The sequence below is a fragment of the Lepus europaeus genome, chromosome 5, assembly GCF_033115175.1.
Source record: "Lepus europaeus isolate LE1 chromosome 5, mLepTim1.pri, whole genome shotgun sequence".
In the NCBI taxonomy this organism is placed as follows: domain Eukaryota; kingdom Metazoa; phylum Chordata; class Mammalia; order Lagomorpha; family Leporidae; genus Lepus; species Lepus europaeus.
In genome coordinates, this window is record NC_084831.1 from 35,030,558 (window position 1) to 35,058,160 (window position 27,603).

At 48.9% G+C, this 27,603-nt stretch overlaps 2 protein-coding genes across 8 annotated transcripts in view; one reads left to right on the top strand and one right to left on the bottom strand.

The window, feature by feature from the left end:
• Nucleotides 1-6,415: 6,415 nt before the first annotated feature.
• Nucleotides 6,416-12,507, bottom strand: MED8 (mediator complex subunit 8). The gene is made up of 7 exons (XM_062191114.1): nucleotides 12,428-12,507; nucleotides 11,028-11,146; nucleotides 9,874-10,018; nucleotides 8,088-8,228; nucleotides 7,806-7,887; nucleotides 7,192-7,440; nucleotides 6,416-6,780 (listed from the first exon to the last, which is right to left on the bottom strand). The coding sequence occupies exons 1-7, from the start codon at nucleotides 12,431-12,433 to the stop codon at nucleotides 6,716-6,718; spliced, it is 807 nt and encodes a 268-aa protein (XP_062047098.1). The 5' UTR covers nucleotides 12,434-12,507; the 3' UTR covers nucleotides 6,416-6,715.
• A 41-nt stretch (nucleotides 12,508-12,548) lies between these two features.
• The window catches only part of SZT2 (SZT2 subunit of KICSTOR complex), a 50,852-nt gene continuing 35,797 nt past the window's right edge, over nucleotides 12,549-27,603 (top strand). For all 7 annotated transcript variants that reach the window (XM_062191104.1, XM_062191106.1, XM_062191105.1 and 4 more), the window contains exons 1-4: nucleotides 12,549-12,654; nucleotides 23,671-23,796; nucleotides 24,056-24,229; nucleotides 24,499-24,669. In XM_062191104.1, coding sequence (XP_062047088.1) covers nucleotides 12,628-12,654; nucleotides 23,671-23,796; nucleotides 24,056-24,229; nucleotides 24,499-24,669 — 498 coding nt within the window. In that variant the 5' untranslated portion in view covers nucleotides 12,549-12,627. The remainder of the gene's footprint in view (nucleotides 12,655-23,670; nucleotides 23,797-24,055; nucleotides 24,230-24,498; nucleotides 24,670-27,603) is intronic.

The following is a 27,603-nucleotide window of genomic DNA, read 5'->3' on the forward strand; positions in this document are numbered from 1 at the left end:
CTGTTTTTCCAAATTTTTCCAATGAAGTAAATGTAATGGATGAAAAAACTAAATAAATATCCCCAAGGGAACCTGATGGCTTAGCCCAAAGCTCTTCAGACTAGTAGGAACTCTTTGTAGTCTATTTTCTATTCATGCATGCAAAACTTGCATTTTCTAAGTTATTTACCCTTGAGTGAAACGAACATTCTAGGATGATCTTATCCAGTAACTTTCAATGTGTCCAGCACACTGCCCTACCAAACTGCCAGGTACTGGACCCCACTCAGTTTGAGAACCATGAGGAATAAACTATCAAAAGGATTTAGTAAGGGAAATAATGTGACCAGATCTGCAGCTTAGATCTGTTTGGCAGCCTTTAAGAAAATGAGTTAGTGGACAGGACAGGGAGAGGAGTCTGAACTGTATTCTAAGAGGCCCAGAGCCTAAACTGCAGGGCAGGCTGGACAGTGAGGAGACAGAATTGACAGAATTTAGTATCTGGTTATGGGAGGGAGGAAGCAGAGAGGGAATAGTTTAGGATGGCTTCTAAATTCCTGGCTTAGATAATGCCCAGGAAAACTAGAAGAGAAACAAATGTGGAGGAAAGCATGACTGGATTTAGACATTGGGAACCTGAGGTATCTGTGGTTCATAGAAGTGGATGTACAACTCTGTAGCAATGTGCAGCTTAGCACAGCTCTGAGCTGCAAATAAATCTTGAGTTATACATGCACAAGTGGTGGCCACAGAGCAGGTAGCTCAAGAAGCAAGGAGAGTTAAGGACGAGTCCTACAGAATATTCAAGAAGCAGAGAGAAGCATTGAAGTCCCAGAACAAATGGCTAGGGAGGGAGGAGAGCAACGTGTATGCCACAGAAGCCACAGACAGAGGAGAGGCTGGAAGAGGGTCAGTGCTGTTAAAATACTGTGGCGAGATCAGGATGAGAACTGGAAAACCAGGTTTTAGCCACGAGGCCAACAATGATCCTTGCTGTGGCTTCAGAGAAATGGAAGAAGTAAAAGCCGAACTCCAGGGGAGGAAAGGGAATGGAATGAGTGGCAGAAGAGACAGTGATTGCAGGCTCTTCAAGAATACAGCTGTGGGGGCTGTTGCTGTGGTGCAGTGGGCTAAGCTTCTGCCTATGGCTACAGCATCCCATATGGGCACCGGTTCTAGTCCCAGCTGCTCGTCTTCTGATCCAGCTCTCTGTTATGGCCTGGGAAAGCAGTGGAGAATGGCCCAAGTGCTTGGGCCCCTGCACTAGCTTCATAGCAGCTCAGTCTGGCCATTGCAGCCATTTGGGGAATGAACCAGGGGATGAAAGACCTTTGTCTCTTCCTCTGTCTGTAACTTTCTCAACTAAATAAATAAAATCTTAAAAAAAAAAAATACAGCTGCTAAAGGATTTTGGTAGAGGGGCAGGCATTTGATGCAGCGGTTAAGAAGCCACTTGAGGCACCCACATCCCATACTGGGGTGCCTGTGTTCCAGTCTTGGCTCTGCCGCACCCTGGGAGGCAGCAGGTGATGGCTCAAGTACTAGGGTCCCTGCTACCTATGTGGGACACCTGGACTGAATTCCTAGCTCCTGGCTTCAGCCTGGTCCAGCCAGGGATGTTTCAGACATGTGGTGAATAAACCAGCAGATGGAAGATTTCTATCTTCTTCTCTCTGACTCTGCCTTCCAAATAAAAAGACAATTCAATGTTAAAAGTTTTTGAAGGATTTTTTTATAGCTGATTTTAAGAAGATGTTTATTCATTTTTAAAATTTATTTGAAAGGCAGAGCGAGAGAGAGTTCCTTCATCTATTGGTTCAGCCCCCAAATGCTCACAACAGGGTTGGGCCAAGCTGAAGCCAGGAGCCATCTGGGTCTCTCACAAGGGTGGCAGGGACTCTGCTTGAGCCATCATTTGTTGCCTCCAGGTGCATCAGCAGGAAGCAAGATCCAAAGCAGAGACAGGGCAGGATTCAACCCCGGGCACTCTGGTATGAGATGAAGGCATCCCAAGCAGTAGCTTACCCCACTGCACCACTATTCTGCACTGACCAACCCTGAACGATCTTTAACTTGTAAAGAACTCTAAAGCAACATTAACCACAGCCATGAAAATGGGTGTAATCCCGAGTAATCATCAAAAAGAACAAAGGATGGTCTATATGTCAGGTGTGGACAAGAAATGGTCAAAAATCAAAATGACCACAAACTAGAGAAATTAAGATGATGGCAAAAAGCAATGGGATAGCAAAGCAAGTAGCAAGGGCAGTGGCCTAGGACACTGTATTTGATTCATCAGGTTGTTGTCATGTGGAAAATGCCTGTACTGGAGGAGTTTCTCTGGAACATATACTTTGCCCATGGCAAGGAGATGTCTGAGTGGGCAGGTCACTTCTGACATACATGTATCTCTGTGATAACTTAGCACCTCTTTGATGAGTCTTTGCTAGAGAATGATGTGAAAGGAAAGCTTTAGGGTTATAGTCTACAGGGATGTCAGTGTGTTAAATTGTAGGTGACAGGAAAAATATGAAACAACTTATAGGGGATAGAGAGATTCAGGGGCTGATTTAGGAACAACTTGGCTTATCTATTTTATAATCACACAAGTGAGGAAACCAACAAAAAAATGCCCAGGGACAAGTGGACTTAAGAAACCTGGTCAGTGACTTGAGAGCTGGAAAGAATCACTGAGATTAGCCAGGTGAGAAACTGAGGCCGAGAAGTGTCTCGTCCATGATGTGCTTGGGGAAGCCGCCATGTCCACATGGTGTCTGACATGCTGACAGCATGTAACTCACTGAGAAACCACAGTGAGAACCCTGGATCTGCCCCAGTGACATGTGGGAGCTCATGAACAAAATAGACAAAAGCTAAGGGAAGATGAGAGCGAGTTTGTCCTGTGGGACAACTCATGTTGGGATAGAGGACCATGATCTGTCAGATGGATTATTTTGCCTTGTTCCAGTCAGAAAGCCCCATCTCCAGGGCAAACCCTTTCCAATCGTTAACCACTGTGTATTTGAGATCTTCAGGCAAGAATCACATTAACCATCTATAGGCTGGTGCTGTGAACCTTCAAGACTGAACAGAAAAGGGACCACAGCCTCTGGTCCTCCTCCTGGCTCAAGTACTTCAACGGGATATCCCCCAAATTCGGAGCACGTCCTTTGTAGTTCTTCTGGACAGTAGCAGGAGCTGACCAAGGGTGGGCATTTGGAAGGACTCAGCCTCCGTCCTGCCTGGTGCTGGGATCAGCTCACACGGCTCCTGTGTCCACAGGACACAGAGAATACATTGTCCATAAGGCGGATTATTCTGTACAAGAAGCTCAGACAAAGGGAGAGGTTGTTTCCAGCTGCTGGGGGAGGTTAGAGGGGGTGGGAAAAGGGGCCAGCCTTGCACTGGGGCATTCCTGCAGAGTTTAGTTTCTTTTCTTCAGCGGCAGGGCAGGGGGTCGGACAATCACACCCCTTCTAGCTCAATCTCAGTCCTGGGACTCATGAGGCTGGAAGGAGCATTTGACTACAAGCCATCTTAGATGCTTCCCAAAAATGCAGTCAGGTGAGGTGAGCCCATTACAGGCAGTGATGAACACCAGAAGTGGGAAGAGAATGGGGTGATCTGGGGAATGCACAAAGGGGAGGCTCAGCAATGACCGGATGCCAGCCTCAGGGCAGAGCCACGGAGGGAGAGGTCCTAGGCCCTGGGTATTATGCTGACGTTGGATCAGTAAGCTTCCACCTTCAGCACCGTGAACTCTGTGCTGTAGTAAGCGCTTGAGGTTTCAAAGCTGCTGCTTCTTTCTCCATCCTAGACACAAATCTGGGAGACAATGACCTAATCTCTTTCTACAGTGCCCCAAGAGTATGAGAAAGCACAATCCCTGAGCAAAGTCAGAAACAGAGGAATACTACCTGTGTAGGGCAAGGAGGTACTTTTGCAAATCCTAAATCTCAATGAGTAAGCTTGTCATGCCCTCTTCTTCGAAGGAAATTACGCACGTCTCCTCTTAAGACAGAGTATGTTAGGAGTGGGGGATACATACTCTGCACGGAGGTGTTTGCTGGGTTGATGGGCCCCAACATGGGAGATGCTACAGAGGTCTATGTACTCCAAAAGACTGGGGAGGGGATGTTGCGGGGGTAAGATTTGAAAATGGGAGTATATTGGGGCTGGCGCCATGGCGCAGTAGGTTAACCCTCTGCCTGTGGCGCCAGCATCCCATATGGGTGCCGGTTCTAGTCCTGAGTGCCCCTCTTCCAATCCAGCTCTCTGATATGATCTGGGAAAGCAGATATGATCTGGGAAAGCAGCAGAAGATGGCCTAAGTGTTTGGGCCCCTGCACCCATGTAGAAGACCTAGAGAAAGCTCCTGGTTCCTGGCTTCAGATCAGTGCAGCTCCAGCCGTTGCGGCCACTTGGGGAGTGAACCAATGGAAGTAAGACCTTTCTCTCTGTCTCTCCCTCTCACTGTCTAACTCTACCTCTCAAATAAATAAATAAAATCTTAAAAAAGGCCGGCGCCGTGGCTTAACAGGCTAATCCTCCACCTTGGGGCGCCGGCACACCGGGTTCTAGTGCTGGTTGGGTTGCCAGAGTCTATCCCGGTTGCCCCTCTTCCAGGCCAGCTCTCTGCTATGGCCCAGGAAGGCAGTGGAGGATGGCCCAAGTCCTTGGGCCCTGCACCCGCATGGGAGACCAGGAGAAGCACCTGGCTCCTGGCTTCGGATCAGCGAGATGCGCCGGCCACAGTGGCCATTGGAGGTTGAACCAACGGCAAAAAGGAAGACCTTTCTCTCTGTCTCTCTCTCTCTCACTTCCACTCTGCCTGTCAAAAAAAATGAAAATAAAAATAAAACTTAAAAAAAAAAAAAGAAAGAAACAAAATTGGAGTATATGTTCCCAGAGGGACAAATCAGAGGTGAGTGCCTCCCAACAAAGGAGTGTTTGCTTAAGGACACAGGACACGGGAAGGTTGAGGGCGAGGTCTTGCCCAGGTTCCTGTTGGGGCAGGAGGACATTTCCACCTGAAAACAAGGAATCCACTTGAATAGTATTGTGGGAACGAAGTCAGTGTTGGGCTGGGATAACAAAGAAGCTCAGGGTTGGTGCCATTCAACAGGAGGGGCTCTTGGTGGAGTGAAGGACAGTGGTCACCAAAGATGCTTGGGGCTTTCAGAGAAGCCCTGCTTGAGCTCGGTGCCATGTCAGTGAGCTCTGCCCTCCCAGTGGGAAGGGAAGAGGTGAGAAGATAAACACACAAGTGGGTCAGAACTGCTCAAGTCGGGAAAAGGTCTGGCATTGCCTCAGAGCTGGTGACAGGACTCTCGTTGCTGGGCTTTGTGGAGGCCATTCCTTGTCTTGATGAACAGGACCGGATGTGACATCTGGGACCACTTTTCTAGTCCTTTGCTGCCACAGCCTGGCAGAACTTTGTCTGGCACTGAACAAATGCCACAGTACCAGTGTGTAGCAGAAGAGAAAAGAAAACAGGTAGCTGGAAGAGGGAAAGCAGGAGGGAAGTCTCGGGATTTTTAGATCAAAGCTGACTGGAAGAAAATTTGTCACGAAGAACAAATTAGAATTGTTTTGCAGCACTCTGGAAATTGCTGCTGATCCCTACAGAGCTCGCTCTCAAGTTGCGTCAGACAACTGTGAGCCAGTGAACGTCAATTTAAATCACTTTATTCAGAGAAATCCTTTGGTCCACTTCTGCTGACTCAACCCCTGCCCTTGCCCACAAAGGAGTGCTAGAAAGGCAGCTGACGTTGGATGGCCAAACTCACTGTTCTTTTAACTTTACAAAAGCAGACAAAGTGCCTGGAGCTGCCCACTCCCACATCAATCTGGCTCTTACTTGAACCACAGGCCTAGTGGGAAGGGGGAAAGCCATCCTGGCCAGAGTCCAGAAACTACCACTATTGTGAGGAAAACCAAACCCTAACGAAAGGCAGCACGAAGTACAGTTCCCCTCTTCCTCCAAAATAAGAAAAATGATACCAAAGGAAGAAGTTCCTTTGCCAAGTGCTAAGGAAAACTCTCCCACGTGGTCCTGCCTGGTAAAGCCATGTTCTGAGAAATCCCCACACCTTCCTTCAGGTGTAGAGGGTGGGGTAAAGGGGAGGAGACTTTTACCCATTTCCCAGGCTTTGTAGAGGACGGAGAGTGGAGCAGGCCTAAGCTTCACCAGAGCTGCAGGTGGGTGGCCTGTCACAGGCCAGGGACCTCTTCACCTGCAGCTTAGATGGAACCTGCGCGGGAGGCGCTGCAGGGACAGCACGCCTCCAAGGACACGAGGCGGCCACAGTTTCTGGCAGCACAAAATAAGCACAGGCTTATTTAATCTTGTGTCCATTAGTTCACCCTTGACTTGAAGCAGTATGAGATCAGAGTAATTTCTGGATCAAGGCTCACAGAGGGCAGTGCAGAAAAGTGACTGTAGAAACTTATTTATTGAATACCTATTATTTCGTGGTTTTACATTCATCCTCTCATTTTGATCCTCACAACAACCCTATGAGGTAGGTATGATTACCATTTACAAATGATAACACAGGTTCAGAAAAATTAGGTCACTTGCCCAAAGTCCAAGCAGTCAGCGGTGGCGCTGCAATCTGTCTATTGCTGAAAGCCCATGTTTTTATTGTATCCATTTAGGTAAGCCTTGAGCAAAAGGTAATTTCACTGCCCAACTCCGCAAAGAGCACCTGGGAGTGGAGGCTGCAGGCCACACTCACCGCTGGTAGGGATGCATTGAAGCTGACTTGATGTTGGTTTTTATTCCACTTGGCATTTTCCCTAAAAGGAACACGAAGAAAGACCTCTGAAGCAAGGGAAGACTTTCACAACAAATCAGAAATGTGGTCTCTCAGGTTCCCTTCTGCCACCTCCTTTATCATCTCAGAACCTCTGTGGCACCTGACTCTGGTTGGCACAGACCAGAGGTGTGGTTTTTCACCCAGCTCCCTCCCTAAAGGTGTCTAGTAGGAAAGAGGTGATAGGGGACACTAGTGGGAGGGGTCAGAACACATCTCAGCAGTCTCCTGCTCATCTACTCCAGATGACATTTTTTACTTCTAAAAACTGTTTTCTGAGTCACGGTGCCAAGGAGGAAATCTCCAAGCCTGGGGATGCGGGGAACCCATACAACCCTGTTTATCTCCACTCTCCTGCTTAAAGTCAGCTAAATTCCAAGCCCCGTCACCTTACCTGGTTGACCTGCTTGAGCCATTTGCACCCCACTGAGCATTGGCTGCTGCTGGCCTGGAGCTCCTGCCATCTGCACCTGCTGTAGTCCCGAGGCTCCTGCAAGGATGGCCCCAGCTCCTGGCTGACCTGGCTGGCCAGGACCACTGCTGCCTGAAGGTCTCCAATTAGACAGCCCCTTCCCAAAGGCAACAGCTGCCACTAGGGCATTGGTGTCTGCAGGGTTAAACGTCTGCTTGTTTGGCCGGAGACCTGAAGAAAAAGTAAGTGCGGACCCTGAAGTAGGCCTCTGGCCCTGGACTGCACCTAGGAGCTGCAAGACCAGTGATGAGCGTCAGAGTTGGAGTTCTCGCTTTAGCAGCATCTTGACTCTTTCCCAGCCCAGAGGAAGAGCCAGAGGATCCCCAGGCCTGTATCAGAATTCTCCCTTCTCCCTTTGTCCATTTCTTCCCATTGCACCAGGGCTGGCCTTAAATGTAAAAGGCCAACAGAATGGACACAAACTCTTTCCTAAGCAGTTCATCCCCGAGTCCTCACTCCACCACTGCCCAAACCACCACTCCTATCCCAGTGTTCTGACACCACTCTCCCTCTGTGTTGCCACCAATTCTTCTTACCTCCACTCTCTGATTCTCGCTCCTCTTTGCTAATTTTCTCCAGAAGGTTTGAGCACATTTTATTCAAGCTCTGGATCTGCTTCTGTAACACACACACACATACACATATTGGTGCAGATTAGGGTAAACAAGAAATCATTATGGAAAAATTTATTTCTTGGTCTCTTCCACAGGCAACTTAGGTACAACCAACTGTGTTTTCCTATCAGGCAGGAATGGTAATGCCTAGCTTCTCCTGATGGGACAGGGATCAGGGGCTGTGGGGCAGTGACTTGGTCCAACCTGTGCTGCATCAGCACCAATGCGGGCAGCATCTGTCGTAAGTTGTTTCTCCTGCTCTTCGACCTCAGGGTCAGGCTTGGTTCTTAGATGGTCAGGGACCACCTCATGGCTGAAGACAGGCACCCGTCCTTCAGTCTGCCTCTGTAACACAGATTTTACTGATCCTACTACATACTCCAGGAAGATTCACCCTACCCCGATTTCCCTTCCACAGACTAACACTGAATATTCAAGAAAATACAACCTGAGACACAATATCTAGCTCCCTAGGACACTGTCCCCTTTACTCCACGTTTCATTTCCGTTTTCTCACATCCCTATCTCTACCAGCCTAGTGACAAATATAACTCTCTCTGTCATATTTTAATTAAACCCAGAACAAACAAAGTCACAAAAGGAAAGATTTTTTTGATTGAGAAAGATGTTAGAGAGAAAAGACATTTTTCTTTTTTTAAGATTTATTTATTCATTTGAAATTCAGAGTTATAGGGGCTGGTAATGTGGCACAGTGGGTTAAAGCCCTGGCCTGCAGTGCCAGCATCCCATATGAGCACCAGTTTGATTCCCGGCTGCTCTACTTCTGATCCAACTCTCTACTGATGCACTTGGGAAGACAATGGAGGATGGTCCAAGACCTTGGACCCCTGTACCCGTGTGGGAGACCCGGAAGAAGCTCCTGGCTCCTGGCTTCAGATTGGCCCAGCTCTGGCCATTGTGGCCATTTGGGGAGTGAACTGGTGAATGGAAGACCTGTCTGTCTCTCTCTGTCTCTACCTCTCTCTGTAACTCTTTCAAATAAATAAAATAAACCTTAAAAAGGAAGGAAGGAATGAAGGAAGAAAGAGTAAGTTTCAGATAGAGATCTTCCATCTGCTGGTGAAAGGAAGGAAGAGAGGGAGGGAGGAAGGAAAGAAAGAGTGATTTATAGATCGAGAGAGACATCTTCCAACTGCTGTTTCACTCCCCAAATGGCCACCAATGGCCAGGGCTGGGCCAGGCTGAAGCCAAGAGCCAGGAGCTTCTTCTGAGTCTCCCACATGGGTGCAAGGGCCCAAGCACTTGATAGGGACCATCTTCTACTGCTATCCCAGGCACATTAGCAGGGAGCTGGATCAGAAGTGGAGCATGGGGCCAGCGCTGTGGTATAGGGGTGAAGCTGCCGCCTGCAATGCCAGCACCCCATATGGGTGCTGGTACAAGCCCTGGCTGCTCCACTTCCAATCCAGCTCTCTGTTATGGCCTGGGAAAGCAGTGGGAGATGGTCCAAAATTCTTGGGCCCCTGCACCCCCATGGGAGACCTGGAAGAAGTTCCTAGCTCCTGGATTTGGACTGGCAGAGCTCCAGTGGTTGCAGCCATTTGGGGAGTGAACCTGCAGATGGAAAACCTCTCTCTCTCTCTCTCTCTCTCTGCCTCTCAAATAATTAAAATCTTAAAAAAATAAAATAAAAAAGAAAAAAGAAGAAGTTGAGCAGCCGGGAATCGAAATGGAGCCCATAAGGGACACCAGCATTGCAGGCAGTGGCTTAACCTGCCAGGCCACAGTGCCAGCCCCAGAAAAGATCTTTGCCTTGGTAACACAGATCTTAGGTTATTACAGAACCATTTGGAAGCTGCCTCCCTACCCTGAGAAAAGACAAAAAGCAAGGCCTCCAAAATACAGCCCTGCTTCTTACTGCCATGAACTACCCCACATTCAGAACTTCCAGAGTAACCAAGCGACAACCGTGCCCTAGGCTTTCACCTACGCATTTAATTTCCCAAGTTTCCCCTTCTACTCTTCTTACCATGAGATCTTCATCCCGGTCTGGGGATAACACCAGAGGGATGATGACCTGGTTGCGGAACAGCGGTGTCTTTTCATGCTTCAAGACCTTGTTCAGGGTGTTCAACTGTCCAGAAAGCAAGGCAAAGCTGTCCAGGACAGAGGGCCTAGTGGTGGTAAGAAAGTGTCAGAATGTTCTAGCCCTTCCCTGGAGTGTCTCCCAGTAAAATACCCTTTGACAAGTCCTTCAGATTAGGAAAACTGAGACTGACCCCCAAAAGACTCATCCCCATCACGAGCCTAGGCAGCACCCAGACCTGGAACAGGAATGCTGGGGTTGGGAAAGAGGGATATGCTTTCAGCTCCCGACCGAGGCAGAAAAAGGCAGTTCATTGTTTGAATGGGGTGGGAAACACTGGAAAACCAGGAACTATGGCTATTCTATGACAAAAAAAATAAAAAATCAGAAACTGGGTGAAAGCCTCCTTTCTGCCGGGAAACAGGAGCCATACTTCAGCAGCGGCTGGATCTAAAAGACAGCCACATCAGTGGACTGAGATATAGTGGGAAGAACCACTAAGGAGGAACTCCTCACCAGAGACGTCAAAGGGTAAGAATCAAAAGCCAGAAAGAATGTGGCTGGGCCGGCGCCGTGGCTCACTTGGCTAATTCTCCGCCTGCAGTGCCAGTATCCCATATGGGTACTGGGTTCTAGTCCCAGTTGCTCCTCTTCCAGTCCAGCTCTCTGCTGTGGCCCGGGAAGGCAGTGGAGGATAGCCCAAGTGTTTGGGCGCCTGCACCCGCGAGGGAGATCAGGAGGAAGCACCTGGCTCCTGGCTTGGGATTGGCGCAGCACCGGCCGTAGCAGCCACTTGGGGGGTGAACCAAAGGAAGGAACACCTTTCTCTCTGTCTCCCTCTCTCTGCCACTGTCTATATCTCTATCTTTCAAATAAATAAAAATAAAATTAAAAAAAAAAAAGAAAGAACGTGGCTTGGGAAACTGGGCCGCTCTCTCTACTTCCTTGCCACGGCGGCCCTCAGCCAAACTTCACTAAATGTTGGGAAACCAAGCTCTTTCCAAATCACCCGACATCTGCAAACTGATAAATGGTTACATCATCAGAGATGTCCTACTCGTCAGGAGCCCTCCCCAGTTTGCCCTGGCAACTCTTACCAGGTTAGCCTGTCATACTCGTTCTCCAGCTTGTAAATGAAACTTCCCAGTGAGTTCTTCAGATCAGCCACTTGACTCAGCAGTGCATCTAATGACGCCTCCAACTGCTTCTCCTCCCTCTGCACCAACAGAAATGGGCTGGTTACCCAGAGAGATATGAGCATGACACCTTTAGAAGAAGGCTGAAAAGCCGCAGGGAGAGTATGCCAACAGCAGTTGGCTAACACCGGATCTCATTGGCATGACAGCCAGGTTATTTTCTATCTTTGGTATTTGGGTTACAGACAGCACCAACCCTTAGACCTTTCACCTGACCTCAAGTCCTCCTACCAACTGATTCTTGCTCTCACACCTCCAAATCCAGGCCTGCTTTTCCTTTGTGTTACACGTGCCCTACTCTCCCTTGTTGAGAAACTCCTGCCAGACATAATGCCTGGGGTTCATCATCCTATGCAGATTCCTGCGGCACGTGTGCCCTAGCTTCCTTCGTCCTAGAATCTGCTCTGTTCTTGTCAACAGCACAGCCTCTGGGAAATCTGCCTGGACACGAAGCTTTCTCTGAATCCAGTTCTGCACGCCCTGCCCCTCACTCCTCATTCGTGCTTAGCGGGTGATCTTTCAGCTTTCTCCTTTATTTCTGTGCCAATATTCCTATGCCTTTTTCACAAGCTCAGCTGACCCAGAAGGACTTACTGAAACACTGCCCCATCCAAGAAGCAAAGCGACAAATGAAAAGCAAAACCACCCACCCAACTCACATGACAAGCAATGTCAAGCAGTGGGGGTCTGCAGGCATTCCCTTTCCATGGGGGTGGGGCGTCTTCCGTTTTACTTCATTTCCTCCATCTTAACAACTCAGGCACAGACTGGGGAAAATGATGTCAACCCCACACTGCGCCTGACAGGAGCGTCATGTTGGGTTTCACCCAAGGTTTCAGATGATAACAATTTAGCTTCTGGCCAGCTCGGCCCACAGTTCCTTCACCCTTCGGGCTACTCTCCGATTGCAGATTCGCCGTTACATCTGCATCCAACAGCCTAGGCTGGCTTGAGCCAATTCCTATTTCTTTCTCTCTCTCTCTCTCTCTCTCTCGGGCCGTCTCCCTTGTATTGTATCTCGGCTTTCGCAAACTACATCCTGATTCTTTCCCAGCCCCAAACAAGCGGCGGCTGCCTCCGCCCTCCCGACTTTGCCAGTCTCTCCCGTCAGCGGGCTCCGCCCCCACCTCGCACCCGCGCCGCTTCTCCACTTGGCCTCGTCTCCCCTCTCCCCTGGCCCCGCGTCCTCTTGCCTCTGCCCTCTCCTCTCCGGTCCCAACTCCTAACTCTCCGCAGCCAGCCCACTCTCGCTCCGTTACCCAGAGACAGCTAGCTGCCACTAAGCCCACCCCGCTTCTCACCTGCATTGCGGCAGCCGTGGCAGCCGCAACCACTTCCTCTTCCGGTTTCCCAGTGTCTGAGGGTTTTGTCCACCAATCAAGGAAATCGGGACTTGGCCCTCCCACCGACTTCCGGTTCCTGCCCCGTACCGAGGTAGCCAGGTCAGGGGTCAGCAGTGGATGTGCCTCACTGGCCCGGGCCGGCGCGGGAAGGCTGTGTGATGGCCTCGGAGCGCCCGGAGCCTGAGGTGAGGGGCGGGCGGGCGCAGCGCCGGAACCTGAGACCCGAGCGGGAGGCGCGGGCGGTGCGGGCAGGCGCGACCTCGGCCTCCTGGCCGGCGGACGGCCGGGCCGCGTAGCGTCGGCAGGGACCCGTGCAGCCCCGCAGCCCCGTTCTTTCCTCCGGAGGCTGGAGGAGAAGTGCTTCGCTCGCTCTGTTGTGCTTACTGAAATCTCTTCCGCGTCGCCGACTTGACCTAGTGACAGTGGTGTTAATAAACCCTGTGATTCGGTTCCCGTCGCGGTTTCAGTGCGCCGGACGGCAGCAGCCGGTGCGTGTCTTCAGACGCGGGCGTGCAGTAAGAGTTAATTCAGTTCTAGCTTTCACGCTGGGGAAAGCAGCTTTGGTTTTATGGGGGCGGGGGGTCTTGGCTCGGAGTGAGACCCAGTTCGGATTTTAGCGCTGCTGTTTAGCTCTCTCTGAAGCCTGGGGCAAGTCTTAACTTCCTGGATTCTGTGTCTTTGTTGTTAGTCTGTTGTGAGAATCACGTGTCTGAAGCCAGAAAAGGCTTAAGCTCTCTTTGTCAGATGCCAAGGACCACGCAAGCAACTTTACATACATTGTGTCATTCACGTTTGTACAATATCCATTCTCGTTTTCAGAAAAGAAAACTGAAAAGTAAGATAGGTCAAGTGCCGTACCTACTCCTGGGAGTAGCAGAGTTTTGGAGTTAGAAAATCTGAGCATAAAATCCCAGATTTGGGTAGAGATGCCCAGCACTGTTGGAGAACATACCAACAGATGGGAGCAGTGAGGGATGTGTGTAAGAATGCAAATAGGCCGGCCCCGCGGCTCACTAGGCTAATCCTCCGCCTGCGGCGCCGGCATCCCGGGTTCTAGTCCCGGTCGGGGCGCCGGATTCTGTCCTGGTTGCCCCTCTTCCAGGCCAGCTCTCTGCTGTGGCCCAGCAGTGCAGTGGAGGATGGCCCAAGTGCTTGGGCCCTGCACCTGCCTGGGAGACCAGGAGAAGCACCTGGCTCCTGTCTTCGGATCATCGCGGTGCGCCGGCCGCAGTGGCCATTTGGGGGGTGAACCAACGGAAGGAAGACCTTTCTCTCTGTCTCTCTCTCTCACTGTCTAACTCTGCCTGTCAAAAAAAAAAAAAAAAAAAAGAATACAAATAGTATACCTTACCTGTTGAGTACTTGCTGCATGCCGGCCGCCATTGTAAGCAGTTTACCAATGGCAGCTCATCCTCTACACCCTTTTCAGTTAAGGAGACTGAGGCACAGAGATGTTAAGAGTAGCAAAGCTACACAGTATTAAATATTAGAGCTGGATTCCAAAATAGGTGGTCTGGCGCTGCATTGTTTTGTTTGTTTGTTTGTTTGTTTGTTTGTTTTTTCTGATGGGGATGCAGGTGTCTGAGGCAGCAGCTTAACCGGCTTCATCACAGCACCCACCACCAATTTTTTTTAAAAGATTTATTTATTTATTTGTTTGTTTGTTTGTTTGAAAGGCAGAGTTAGAGAGGCAGAGAGAGAGAGAGAGAGATCTTCCATATGCTGGTTCACTCCCCAAATGGCTGCAATGGCCAGAGCTGGGCCGATCCAAAGCCAGGAGCCAGGAGCTTCTGCTGGGTCTCCCACGTGGGTGCAGAGTCCCAAGCACTTGGGCCATCCTCCACTGCACTGCCGGGCCACAGCAGAGAGCTGGACTGGAAGTGGAGCAGTTGGGACTCAAACCAGCAGTCATATGGGATGCCAGCACTGCAGATGGTGGCTTTACCTGCTATGCCACAGCGTTGGCCCTGACTCTGTGTTCTTAACCTTTATGTTTATAGTATAAATAATAAAGTAGTCACAGGATAGCAACTCTCCGGTTTATTAGGATTTTGTGTGGTGAGACCCAACAATCAAAAAAAGCTATGCTCTTTTTGCAAACAGTCAGACACTTACACAGAGGTGGTAGGACAGCCCATGCACTGGAAATAACAGTATTGAGAAAATCATGAAACAATTTGAAGTATATTTTGTTATGGGTTAAAATGAGAGGAAATTGAGGAATGGTGCAAGTAGTCTAAAATAGTACTCTCCTGCCTTAATATAAGCCACATATGTAATTTAAAATTTCATAATAGCTACACAGTGAATTTAAAAAGCAGGTAAAATAATTTAGCATACAATTTCCAAAGTAGCATCATTTTAATGTGTAGCAGATGTTTAAAAAATGAGATATTTAACATCCTTTTTTTGTACCAAGTCTTTTTTTTAAGATTATTTGAGAGGCAGAGATCTTCCATCTACTGGTTCACTCCCACAAATGACTGCAATGGTCAGAGCTGATCTGATCTGAAGCCAGGAGCCAGGAGCTTCTTCTAGGTCTCTCGTGTGGGTGTAGGGGCCCAAGCACTTGGACCATCTTCTGCTACTTTGCCAGGCCATAGCAGAGAACTGGATTAGAAGAGGAGCAGCCGGGACACAGACCGAATGGGATGCTGATGCCGTAGGCAGAGGCTTAACCCAGTATGCCACAGCACTGGGCCCTGAACCAAGTCTTTAAAATCCAGTGTGTACTTTACACTTAGAGCACATCTCATTTTGGATTAGCAGAGTTCCAAGTGCTCAGTGGTAGGGGCTACCATATTGAACAGTGTAGATTGAATGTAATTTCGAGTCACGCACACACACTCCTATGTCTCATTCAGCCAGAAGTTAAGCATCGGTTCAGTTATTGATTTGCATTTCTGAAAATTTTATCTCGGAAGGTAGAGGTAGTGAGAAAAAGTTCTGCTCCTGGGCATGAGGAAGTGACTGACTTTGGAAGTTACTAAATCCAGGAGAAAGACTGGGCATAGTCAGCTTTAGGAAATCATTGATTCATCAGATGCCTAGGATGTTTGATGAATTGTGCTAAGTATCAGGGTGGATATACATGTTCCCTATCTTTATGGAGTAAACAGACATTGAATTATGATAATAAATATTGCAAAGGAGTCAATGAGGATGTTTAATAGGGATTTAACCTACTTTGTTTAGAGGTGGGGGGGGTGGGGAGGGTAGGAGGGCGGATTGGAAAGCCACCTCAGAGGAATGACATGTAAGCTAAGGCTGAAGAATGTGTAGAAGTTGGTGATGAGAAGAGGACAGCATGCCAGGGAAGGGCAGGGTGAAGCTCCTGGGGTGAGAAGGAGCGTGGAGCCTTCGGAGAGCCGGGAGGAAGCAGCTTCCCGTGCGGGTGCAGTAGGACAGCAGAGTAGTTAACCCCGACTCCTCAGAAAGTTCTCTTGGCGTAGGCTTGTTGTGATCCCATTTCACAGATCCAGAAACCAGCATACAAAGAGTGTAAGCTGCAAAGCCGCATAGCTAACGAGAAGCAGAACAGCGGAGCGGATGATCCTAGGTACTCCAGTGCTGGAGTGCATGCCCTTAACTGCCGGCGGCAGGGGTCGGTGAGAGATGTGGCTGGAGGAGAAGGTGCAGCTTGAGGCCTTGCTGGAGGTTCAGGGCTCTGGCAGAAATATGGCGGTAAGGAGATTCCAAGCAGTTCAACGCAGGGAAATGTTCATCATTTTTGTGAATCTGTTAACAGAAGACAGCACAAGGTTAGAAAAGCCTCAAAAAATAATTCAGACCGCAATCATGAAGGGACAGGTGCAGAAAAACAGCAAACAAATGAATGCACTGGACCGTGTTGCTTCGTCTTGATAGTTACCTGGTGTGTATGCAGTACAGTGCCTCATCATATTTTATTCATCTTGGTATAAATGGTATGTTGGCCTCAATAAATATTCCAAAGAACGATAGCCTTCTGCCACCATGCTTCTGACTTTCCTGTTGAGTTGCAACATCTGTATGAAGTTATTTTTGTCCATATGTTATCAATGAAGAAACTAGGGCCTGAAAAAATTAAGCAGCCTGTACAGGATCACCTAGGTAGCAAGTAGTAAAACTAGATTGGAATTCAGGTCTCTGGATCCAAAAGCCTGCTTTATCTTGCCACAAGATAGCAATCCAGATCTCCTGTGTGGGTGAAATGAACCCATTACTTGAGACATCACCTGTTGCCTCACAGGGTCTGCATTAGCAAAAAGCTGGGACCAGGAATCAAATCCAGGCACTCTGATGTGAGACGCAGGCACCTTAACCACTAAGTCAATATCCACTTTCAACTACCTTTCACTTATTAAACCTGGGTTGCCAAGACTTTAGTCCTAGAAGTTGGAATGATCAAGTGTCCCAATTCTGTCTTTAAATGCACTCACTGCTTTTAACCCTGGCCCAGTATGGACCTAAACTCTTCTCCATGTTTTTCCTTAGAATGGCTGAAGCTGACTGGCATTTATTAAAGTCTTTACTAAGTATCAAAAAGCAAAAGGAAGTTAGTATCAAGACTGATGTTAATGTTGTCTTGGGGGGCTGGCATGGTGTCACGGTAGGTTAAGCTGCCACTTGGAATGCTGACATCTCATATCGGAGGGCTGGATTTGAGTTCTGGATGCTCTGCTTCTGATCCAGCTCCCTACTAATGCACCTGGGAAACAGAGTCTAAGTGCTCAGGCCTCCGTGTAGGAGACTCAGCTCGAGTTCCTGACTCCTACCTTCAGCCTGGCTCAGCCCTGACAGTTGCAACTGGAGAAGTGAAACAAATCAAAGCTCCCCTCCATTTCCATCTCTCACACTCTGCCTTTTAAATAAGTAAATACATCTATTAAAAAACCAAAATTATCCTGGGACAGACGTTTGGCACAAGGGTTAAGCTGCCAGTTAGGATCCCCTCATCCCATATCAAAGTGCCTGAGTTGAAAGTTCTAGCTCTGTTTCTGATTCCAGCTTCCTGCTGCGGTGCACCTTGGGAGGCACCAGGTGATGGCTCAAGTAGTTGGGTCCCTGCCACGCACACAGGATACCCTGATTGAGTTCTCAGAGGAGGCCTGGCTTAGCGCTAGCTGTTAGAGGCACTTGGGGAATAAAACAGCAGATGGGAGGTCTCTCTCTCTCTCAAGTGAACAAATAAGCAAAAAAATCATCTCGTCTAGAGAAGAGTTGTATTCATTATGATTAGTCCAGTTTGCTTTGCATAGAACACAATTTGCTGCTTCAGCAAAATTAATTGAATATCCTGTGTGTCAGGCATTGCACCAGGCTGTGGGGATAGGGTGATAAAACAGGAAGGATTGTTGAATTAGGATGCCTTTCCTGTTCTGATACTATTCTGAGCCTAAACCATCCTTTAGATAAGCACTTTGACAGGGATCCAGCAGAGCTGACACAGTTGAAAAAGTTTACTTAAACCATAACCCACCCCAGCCAAGGCAGTCCTGAAGGGGAGGCTCCCTGGTTTATCAGTCTCCCACCCTGAGACAAGGGATCAGAGAAAGAGAGCAAATAATTGCTGCAATTTGCTTCTTTGACAATAACCAGGCCCCTTTTCTATTTTCAGGAGTGTGGCAATAAGAATATATAATTTCATAGGACCTTTGAGGGGGTGGGTGAGAAATGATGGTAATAACTGTGTTTTTTTTTTTTTTTTTTTTTTTTTTTTTTTTTTTTTTTAAGATTTGTTCATTTGAAAAAGTTACAGCAAGAGAGGGAGAAACAGAGAGGAGAGAGATCTTCCATCTGCTGGTTTGCTCCCCAAATGGTTGCAATGACCAGAGCTGGTCCAGGCAGAAGCCAGAAGTTGTAGCTTCTTCTGGGTCTTCCACATGGTTGCAGGGGCCCAAACACTTAGGCTGCTTTCCCAGGCCATTAGCAGGGAACTGGATCTGTAGTGGAGCAGCCAGGACTTGAATCAGTGCCCATAAGGGATGCCGGTACCACAGACAGCAGCTTAACCTGATGTGCCACAACACTGGCCCTCTATTTTTTCTAGATAACTTGGAAATTGTTCTGCAACTTACTGATTTCTAAGGCTATCTAGTCATGTTTGCTATCTTCCTTTTTATGACTTTCTTCTTATGTCTTCACTTCCAGTTAATCACCAGTTCTTATCTTAATACCTCCTGAAATAAAATGAAGCTCACTGCTGAGCTCTGCTGACTTTTTTTGCAGTTGCCTTTTCTTAACAACAGTTTCTCAGTGAAAGGCAGCAGTGGCTTTGCATTCTAGCGCAACTCTTTATCTCTTTGGGGACCTGCTTCTACAGTTCTCAGAATGACTACTTTGGGCCGCTCTAGTCTAGGCCACTGTCATTTCCCCTTGTGGGAAGAGGGGTCTTTCTAAATCATGCAGTAGCCAGAGAGAAATTGGGTGGTTTTTTTTTTTTTTTTAATTATTTTTTAAAAGGTTTATTTCTTTTTAAAAAAAAGATTTTTTTTTTTTTGACAGAGTGGAGAGTGAGAGAGAGACAGACAGAGAGAAAGGTCTTCCTTTTGCCGTTGGTTCACCCTCCAATGGCCGCCGCGGCCGGCACACCGCGCTGATCCAAAGCCAGGAGCCAGGTGCTTCTCCTGGTCTCCCATGCGGGTGCAGGGCCCAAGGACTTGGGCCATCCTCCACTGCCTTCCTGGGCCATAGCAGAGAGCTGGCCTGGAAGAGGGGCAACCGGGACAGAATCCGGTGCCCTGACCAGGACTAGAACCCGGTGTGCCGGCGCCACTAGGTGGAGGATTAGCCTGTTGAGCCACGGCGCTGGCTCTTTTTAAAAAAAATATTTTTTTTGACAGGCAGAGTGGACAGTAGAGGGAGACAGAGAGAAAGGTCTTCCTTTTTGCCATTGGTTCACCCTCCAATGGCCGCTTCGGTAGGCACGCTGTGGCCGGCGCACCGCGCTGTTCCGATGGCAGGAGCCAGGTGCTTCTCCTGGTCTCCCATGGGGTGCAGGGCCCAAGAACTTGGGCCATCCTCCACTGCACTCCCTGGCCACAGCAGAGAGCTGGCCTGGAAGAGGGGCAACCGGGACAGGATCGGTGCCCCAACCGGGACTAGAACCCGGTGTGCCAGCGCCGCAAGGCGGAGGATTAGCCTGTTGAGCCACGGCGCCGGCCTTCTTTTTTAAAATTTTTAAAAATTTTTTATTTATTTATTTGAGAGGTAGAGTTACAGACAATGAGAGGAAGAGACAGAGAGAAAGGTCTTCCCTCCGTTGGTTCACTCCCCTAATGGCCACAACGGCCGGAGCTGCACTGATCTGAAGCTAGGCATCAGGAGCTTTTTCCCACGCGGGTGCAGGGGCCCAGGTACTTGGGCCATCTTCTGCTGCTCTCTCAGGCCATAGCAGAGAGTTGGATATGAAGAGGAGCAGCCAGGACTAGAACCAGCACCCATATGGGATGCTGGTGCCGCAGGCGGAAGATTAACCTACTGCACCACGGCGTCGGCCCCTAAAAGATTTATTTCTTGGGCCTGCTAGGATAAAATCGAAAATCCCAGCCAAGTTGTAGCTTAGCACACTACAAAGAAGCCGTGTGTACAGAGCAGGGATGCAGCGGTTGAAGATGTAGACAGTCTTTATCCTGCAGCGTGACTTTCAGTGTTGCAGAGATATAACACAGAATGATATGCAGTCACATCATAGCATTCTTTTCTTTCCTTCCTTCCTTCCTTCCTTCCTTTCTTTTCTTTTCCTCTTTTTTTTTTTTTAAAGATGATTTGTTTATTTATTTGAGAGAGAACGCTTCCATCTGCTGGTTCACTCCCCAGATGGCCACAATGGCTAGGGCTGGGCCAGGCTGAAGCCCGGAGCCAGGAACTTCATTCAAGTCTCCTGCTTGTGTGGAAGGGCCCCAAGCACTAGGACCATCTTTTTGCTGCTTTTCCCAGGCCATTAGCAGGGAGCTGCATCAGAAGTGGAGCAACTGGGACTTGAACCGCTACCCATATGGGATGTCAGCATCACTGCTGACAGCTACTGCTGTCACAGCTGCTGCTTCACCCACTATGCCACAATACCAGCCCCATAGTAATTTGTAGATTTGTCTGCTCAATTAGGTCACAGCATCCTGTCTAATACCAGCATCATGTCCTTTCTTGTGAGCTTTATAATGGTATAATGGTTTCTGCTCTTAAGTCTCCAGTTCTAGTCATTTGCCATTCTGAGTAGATGGGTTTTACAGCTCATCAAGCCTTGCTTTGACTCCTGGCCTTATACCAACTGTTGATGTTAAATCACTTAAGTTTTTTGGACCTCAGTTTTCTCATTAAATCTGTTGTTGTGAAGACTTAATGAACTCACTTATGTGAAGGAGCTGTGGTAGTGCCTGGCCTGGTAATACTCTGTTTACTTTTCTTATGATCTCTTTTCTAAAATATTTATTTATTTTTAAAGGTTATTTATTTGAAAGGCAGAGTATCAGAGAGAGAGAGAGAGAGAGAGAGAGAGAGAGAGAGAGAGAAATCTTCCATCTGCTGATTTACTCCTCAAATGACCATAACAGCAAGGGCTGCGTCAGGTTGAAGCCAGGAACCAGGGACCCAGTAGTCCAGGTTGCCCACATGGGTGGTGGGGGCCCAAGCATTTGGACTATCATCCACTGCCTTCCCAGACCCATTAGCAGGAAGTTGGACTGGAAGCAGAGTAGCCTGGACTTGAACTGCCAATATGATATGGGATACCAGTGTTGCAAGCAGAGGCTTAACCCACCGCACCACAATGCAGTGGGTTAGGGTCTTACTAAGATCTTAGGATCTTACTAAGTACCAGGCATGGTGCTGAGTGCTTCATGTACATGTTTTCCTATGGTCTAAATTAACAGCTCTTTAGGTTGATATTAGGATTATTTCCATTTTAAAACTGAGGACACCAAGGCTTAAAGAGCTTAAGTACCTTTTCTGTGATCTCACAGCTAACAAGTGGCTGAACTGCAGTTCAAACCCAGGTTGTCTAAATCTGAAATTCTTACCCATAACCTCTTTAGGGTTAGTTAGGTACTCAACAGATATGAGCTCCTCCTGCTTGCCTTCTGCTGTCATTCCTGCCATATCCCAGCATCTGTTTCTGTATCTTGTCTCCTTTCCGTGTGTCTTAGAGAGACTTTCTGCATCTCCAGCTGTTGCGTCCCTGCCTGCACACTGCTTCCTGACGCCTGCACCCGTCTTCTGGCTTCCCCAGGGCTTTTTCCACCTCTTCATGTCTTCAGTTCCTTCCAGCATCACGTTTCCCAATTGGCAGCCATTGATTTCTATTCACCTCTCATCTGCCACCCTCTCTTCAATCCTTGCAACCTGATGTCTCTCCCCTCGTTTGTCAGGGATTCAAGAGGACACATTTGTGATTGGTCCAGGACAGGCAAGAGTAAGGGAATAGGAAACATTGGAAGAATTCAGACCCATTGAGCCTTATAGTCTCTGTAAACAGTAGAAAACATCATCTGCTGGGAGTGCAGGGGTAGGAAGACTAGAAAACCTTCTGTGGGGAGTTGGAAAGGCTGCTGTCCAGGAAGAAGTTGGAGGCCTGGGAAAGGCATGCAAGAGTTGGCACCTCTGGCAAGGCGATGAGTTTCTGCCAGAGTGTAACCGTTGTGAACATGTGTGGGAAAGGAGAATGCCGTGTTCATCCCAGGTCTAGGCTTGGCATTGCTTGTGTTACAGAAGGACAGTGACTGATGGACTTGGTGTCTGATGCTTGTTTTTTTTTTTTTTTTTTTTTTTTTTTTTTTTTTTTTATTTGACAGAGAAAGTTAGACAGTGAGAGAGAGAGAGACAGAGAGAAAGGTCTTCCTTCTCTTGGTTCACCCCCCAAATAGCCACGACAGCTGGAGCTATGCCGATCTGAAGCCAGGAGCCAGGTGCTTCCTCCTGGTTTCCTGTGCAGGTGCAGGTGCCCAAGCACTTGGGCCATCCTCCACTGCCTTCCTGGGCCACAGCAGAGAGCTGGACTGGAAGAGGAGCAACTGGGACTAGAACCCGGCGCCCATATAGGATGCCAGCCCCACAGGTGGAGGATTAGCCAAGTGAGACATGGTGCCGGCCCCTTGTTGTTTTGTTGTTGTTTAAGATTGGTTTATTTGAAGGCAGAGTGACAGAGAAATCTTCCATGCGCTGGGCCAAGTCAAGGCCAGGAGCCAGGGACTCCTTCCAGATTTCTCGTGTGGTGGCAGAGACTCAAGCATTTGGGCTGTCAGCAGCTGCCCTCCCAGGGGCACTAGCAGGAAGCTGGATTGGAAGTGGAGGAGCCAGGACTCACACCAGCACTCCAGCATAGGATGCAGGCATTCCCAAATAGCAGCTTAACCCGCTGCACCACCACTCCTGTCCCCAGTGCTTGGTGGAACATTGTTGAAGTGGCCACCAGTGAGGAAGCTGGGAGAAGCTGGTCCTGACAGCAGGGGAGTACATGAGTAGGAGGTTGCGACCCGCAAAGCCTTGACTCTGAGGCGTTCCAGGGGCTTGCCGGTCAGTGGGTGAAGATTGCTGTAGTGCCGGCGGGCACTCCTGAGATGCGTCAGGGGCTTACTGGGAATCTACTCTGTTTGAAGCAGTTTGCCAAGAACAAGGGTACAAAAATAGAAGAGGACACAATCTCTGCCCTCAGGGGCTTGTAGTTTCTAGAAGAAACTCACGTAAACATTTTCGGGAACTTAATGTAGAAAGGTGACCTCATCTATCTAGAGATCTCTGTGGGGAGAGTGGGGATGGAGTGTGGAGAATTCGCTCCTGGGGAACACCTTGCATGGAGGCAGGGGTCAGCTTTTCCCCACTGCTACCCTGGCTCAGATCCCAGGGAGCTTTGTACACTGGGAATTCAGTGCTTTTTTATTTTCTTTTAAGATTTATTTATTTGAGAGGCAGAGTTACAGAGAGAGAGACAGAGAAACAGAGAGAACCTTCTATCTGTGTGTTCACTCCCCAAGTGGCTACAATGACCAGGGCTGGGCCAGGCTGAAACCAGGAGCCAGGAACTTCTTCTGGGTCTCTCACGTGGGTGCAGGGGCCCAGGAACTTGAGCCATCTTCTACTGCTTCCCCAGGCACATTAGTAGGGAGCTGGAGTGGAAGTGGAGCAGCTGGGACTTGAACTAGTACTGCAGGCTATGGCTTAACCCACTGTACCACAGAGCTGGCTCTGGTGCTTTTTTTCTTAGGTTAATGTCTCTTTGTCCCCAGGTGGAAGAAGCTGGGCAGGTGTTCCTGTTGATGAAAAAGGACTATCGAATCTCCCGAAATGTTCGCCTGGCTTGGTTCCTCAATCATCTGCATCAGACTGTGCAGGCCACACCACAGGAGTTGCTGGTGAGGCTTAAAGACAGGGTGTCGAGGGGCTAGCCCAGAAGAATCGTTTTTTGGAAACAGGTAGGAGGGAGGCCAACTCTGAGGTCTCAGAGTCTGGGAGGAGCGAGTAACTGCTAATTTTTCCATATAGAGGAAGGTGATTGGGTTGCAGAGATAGAGGCAGGGGTGGGGTCTCATCTTGGATATAGAAGGCAGGTCCAGGGAAGAAAGGGGTGATTCTTCCCTGACCCTCTCCTTTTCTTCCCATCCTAATTGGCAGCTTCAATCTGAGCAGGAGCTGGAAGTTCTCAGTGTGCTGCCCCCTGGGTGGCAGCCAGATGAAGCAGTGGTCCCAAGGCCATTCCTTCTCGTACCTTCCACCCGCGTCACCTTCCTGGCATGGCAGTATCGATTTGTCATTGAGTTGGACCTCAGCCCATCTACTAGCATTGTGGTAAGTGACTGGAAGGAGACAGTGGGGAGAACGGATGGGTAGGGATGGGGAGGAGAGTGAGAGGCCTCAGGGAGATGAACAGTGATCTCAGCCCGCCACTGTGGGTAGAAGACAGGCTTAGAAAGGGACAGTGGGTGCCTAAAGACAGACCCCATTCCATCTGTGGCACTGCACTTGGGACATGATCAGCCCTAAGATAGGAGTCTGCAGACCGTGGAAGCTGCTTATTTCTGCATGCCCTTGAGCCATCTTTCTGTGCATCTCCTCAGGATGATTCTACTGGGGAGATCCTGTTCGATGAAGTCTTCCATGCCCTGTCCCGTTGCCTCTGCGGGCTGCTCCAGCCCTTCCGAGTGCCTGGATCTCTCATCGACTTCCAGCCAGAGATCTACGTAACTATCCAGGCCTACTCCTCCATCATTGGCCTGCAGTCCCACCAGGTACTGCTCCCCGTCTCTAGGCTTGTCCATTCAGACCAGTTCATCGTCCTCTCTCTGCTGCCTATACCAAAGTCCTCAGCACTGCTGGCTTCTTAAACCTGTTTCCTGCTCAGCCCCTGAGCCTCTCTCCCACTGAGAAGAACCAATCCCTCTGATCTTAAAGGGCCTTCCATGGACTTGAGGTCAGTTGGTGTTGACTGGACAAATGTTCCCCTGGCCCCTGCTGTAAACAGCCATCAGATGTCTGTTTCCTTTGTCACCCCACCTGCCAGTTCAGATGCTTTGCTGGTGTGCTGACTCCTGACACTGCTCCCAGCAGGTGGTCTTTTGGAATACTTTTGTGATTTTAAAATACAAGAAAAACCCAGAAGCATAAATGGTTTAAAAGACAGAGGATGGTCAACTTCTCGGAGGCCCCGTGAACTGTCGGGTGTAGTGCTGACCACACAGATAATTACAGGGCTTATCCACCTCCCAGGCAGGCTATCACAAGACACTCCTTTTGGAGAATGGCCAAGTCTGTTACTGGAGTATCTCTTTTTGGCTTAGATAAGCCTTGGCCCAGTTTCCCCTCATGTGCTCTTAATCACCCTCAACTCAGAGACAGAGAAACTGTCTCTGATGGCTACTCTGTCACCTTAGCTGTGAAACTGGCTTCAAGAGACAGGGGTGCCAGCAGCAGCCTCTGGGGGTGTGAGATGCAGTCACACGACTGGTGCCTGTCTGGATCCCAGGGCGGGGCTCGCCAGGCTCCTGCCTGAGTTGAAAGTGGTCTTCAAAGTATAGCTGTTGACTCGATGGTTCTGGGCCATATCCCTACACAGGCCAGGCTTGGTAGACCCTGACAGTCCTGCAAAGGTAATCATTCAAGATGTGGTTCAGGTGGGCAAATGCTGAGGCCAGACCTAAACCAGGCCCAGGAAGATCCTGGAGCCACAGATGAAGCAGGCACTGTGCTTGTCCTGGTGAGAGGAGATGAGGTTTGGTGGGGAAGACGGATACTGAAGGAGGTCACTTCAGCTGAGTGTGATAAAGGCGCTGATAAGTTATGACTCAGATGCTAAGGGAACACCAAGAAGGAGCATCTGGCCACGCCTGTGGCCGTAACAGGGAAGCCTCTCAGGTGAATTGGCATTCAACCCAAGCCTTCAAGTAGGAGTTGAGGTTAACCATCCAACGAAGGGGCATTAGGCTTTCCAGGCAGAGAGCACGGCTAAAGCAAAGGCATGGAGCTGTGCACCTGCACGCTCTGCCACAGGGGTTTTATTCAGATTTGACAGAGTCGAGTTCTGAGCCTGGGGAGGCAGTGGTGAAGAGGAGCCTGGAGACCTAAGTGGGGGCCAGTTATGAAACGCCCTGAATCTCACGCTCAGGACTTCGTATCTAGTCTCTAGGGGAGCTCAGCTACCTGGGTAAGAGCACTGGATCTGGAACCGCAGCCCGTGTTTGTTTCCTGGCCGTGCCACTTATTGACAGTTACTTAACCTCTGTGCATGTCTCTCTTCTCCACAGTGAGGGTATTAACAAGTACCTATACTATATGCTGATTGAATTAATACATGTCAAGCACTTAGAACGATGCCTACCACACAGAAAACAATGCAGTTAGCCATGGGTAATGGGAAACTGTGGAAAGTGTACCTGGACAGTAACAGGATCAGGTTTGTGCACTGGGAGGACCATGGTCACTGTGGAGGACAGATTGGGGAACAAAACCTGGATATGGGGAGAAGAGGCAGAGAGGATGAGGCCTGAACAAGAACGGCAGCTGTGTGGGAAGAAGATTCAGTCCAGGAAGACTCCAGGGCCATGTGTCGCTCCGCAGCCAGCCTCTTCATTTCCTCTTTAGCTCCCTCAAGATGTGTCCTTCTGCTCTGAATAATGCTATGCCACATTTGTAATACATGTCCATTGTACGAGGTTTCAAAAGAAAACTAAGGAGCTGCATTGTGCGCAGCAGGTTAAGCCACTGCGGCAATGCTATAATCCCATATGGGTGCTAGTTCAAATTTGGCTGCTCCATTTCGATCCAGCTCCCTGCTAATGTGCAAGGGAAAGCAGTGGAAGATGGTCCAAGTACTTGTACCCCTACTACGCACTTGGGAGACTGAGGTATAGTTCCAGGCTCCAGGCTTTGACTTAGGCATTGGAACTGTTTGGGGAGCAGATGAAAGATCTCTCTCTGTCTAGCCCTCTCTTTAAAATAAATGAACAAATCTTAAAAGAAAAAGACAGTTAAGATGCAAAGAAAAGCAAAATTCACCCATATAACATTTCATGGAATTTTCTTCTAGTCCCTTTACCACTATCCCTTCATCCAGAGAGAGAGGGAGAGCCTTCCGGCCCATTCCTGACAGTTTGTTGTCCTGCTTTTTGAATGTATGATATGGGCATCTTTCTTGCTTGCTTTCTTTTGAAGATGTATTTAAAAGACCTAAAGAGAGAGAGAGATCCTCCATCTGCTGGTTCACTCCCCAAATGGCCACAATGGCCAGTGCTGGGCCAGGACCAAGCAAAGAGCCAGAAGCTTTATTCAGATCTCCCAGGTGGGCATCAGGGGCCCTGACACTTGGGCCATCCTCTTCTGTTTTTCACAGGCCATTAGCATAAAGTTGGATTGGCAGTGGAGCAGCAGGGAGTCTAACTGGGATGCCAACGTTGTAGGCTTTACCCACTATACCACAATGCTGGCCCCATATGGGCATTTTTCTATGTTGCTAAGTAGGGGCAGGAATGTGTGTTCATGGGGAGAACAAGAAGAGGATTGTGAGCTTAAAAATGAGAAAAGTCCAAACTGGCCTCTGAATGCTTCGAAATCAAAAGTGTGAAAAAGCGTGAGTCTAGACTGGCACTGTTGCACAGTGGGTTAAGCCCCAGCATCCCATATGGACGTTGGTTCAAGTCTCAGCTTCTCCACTTCCAATCCAGCTCCCT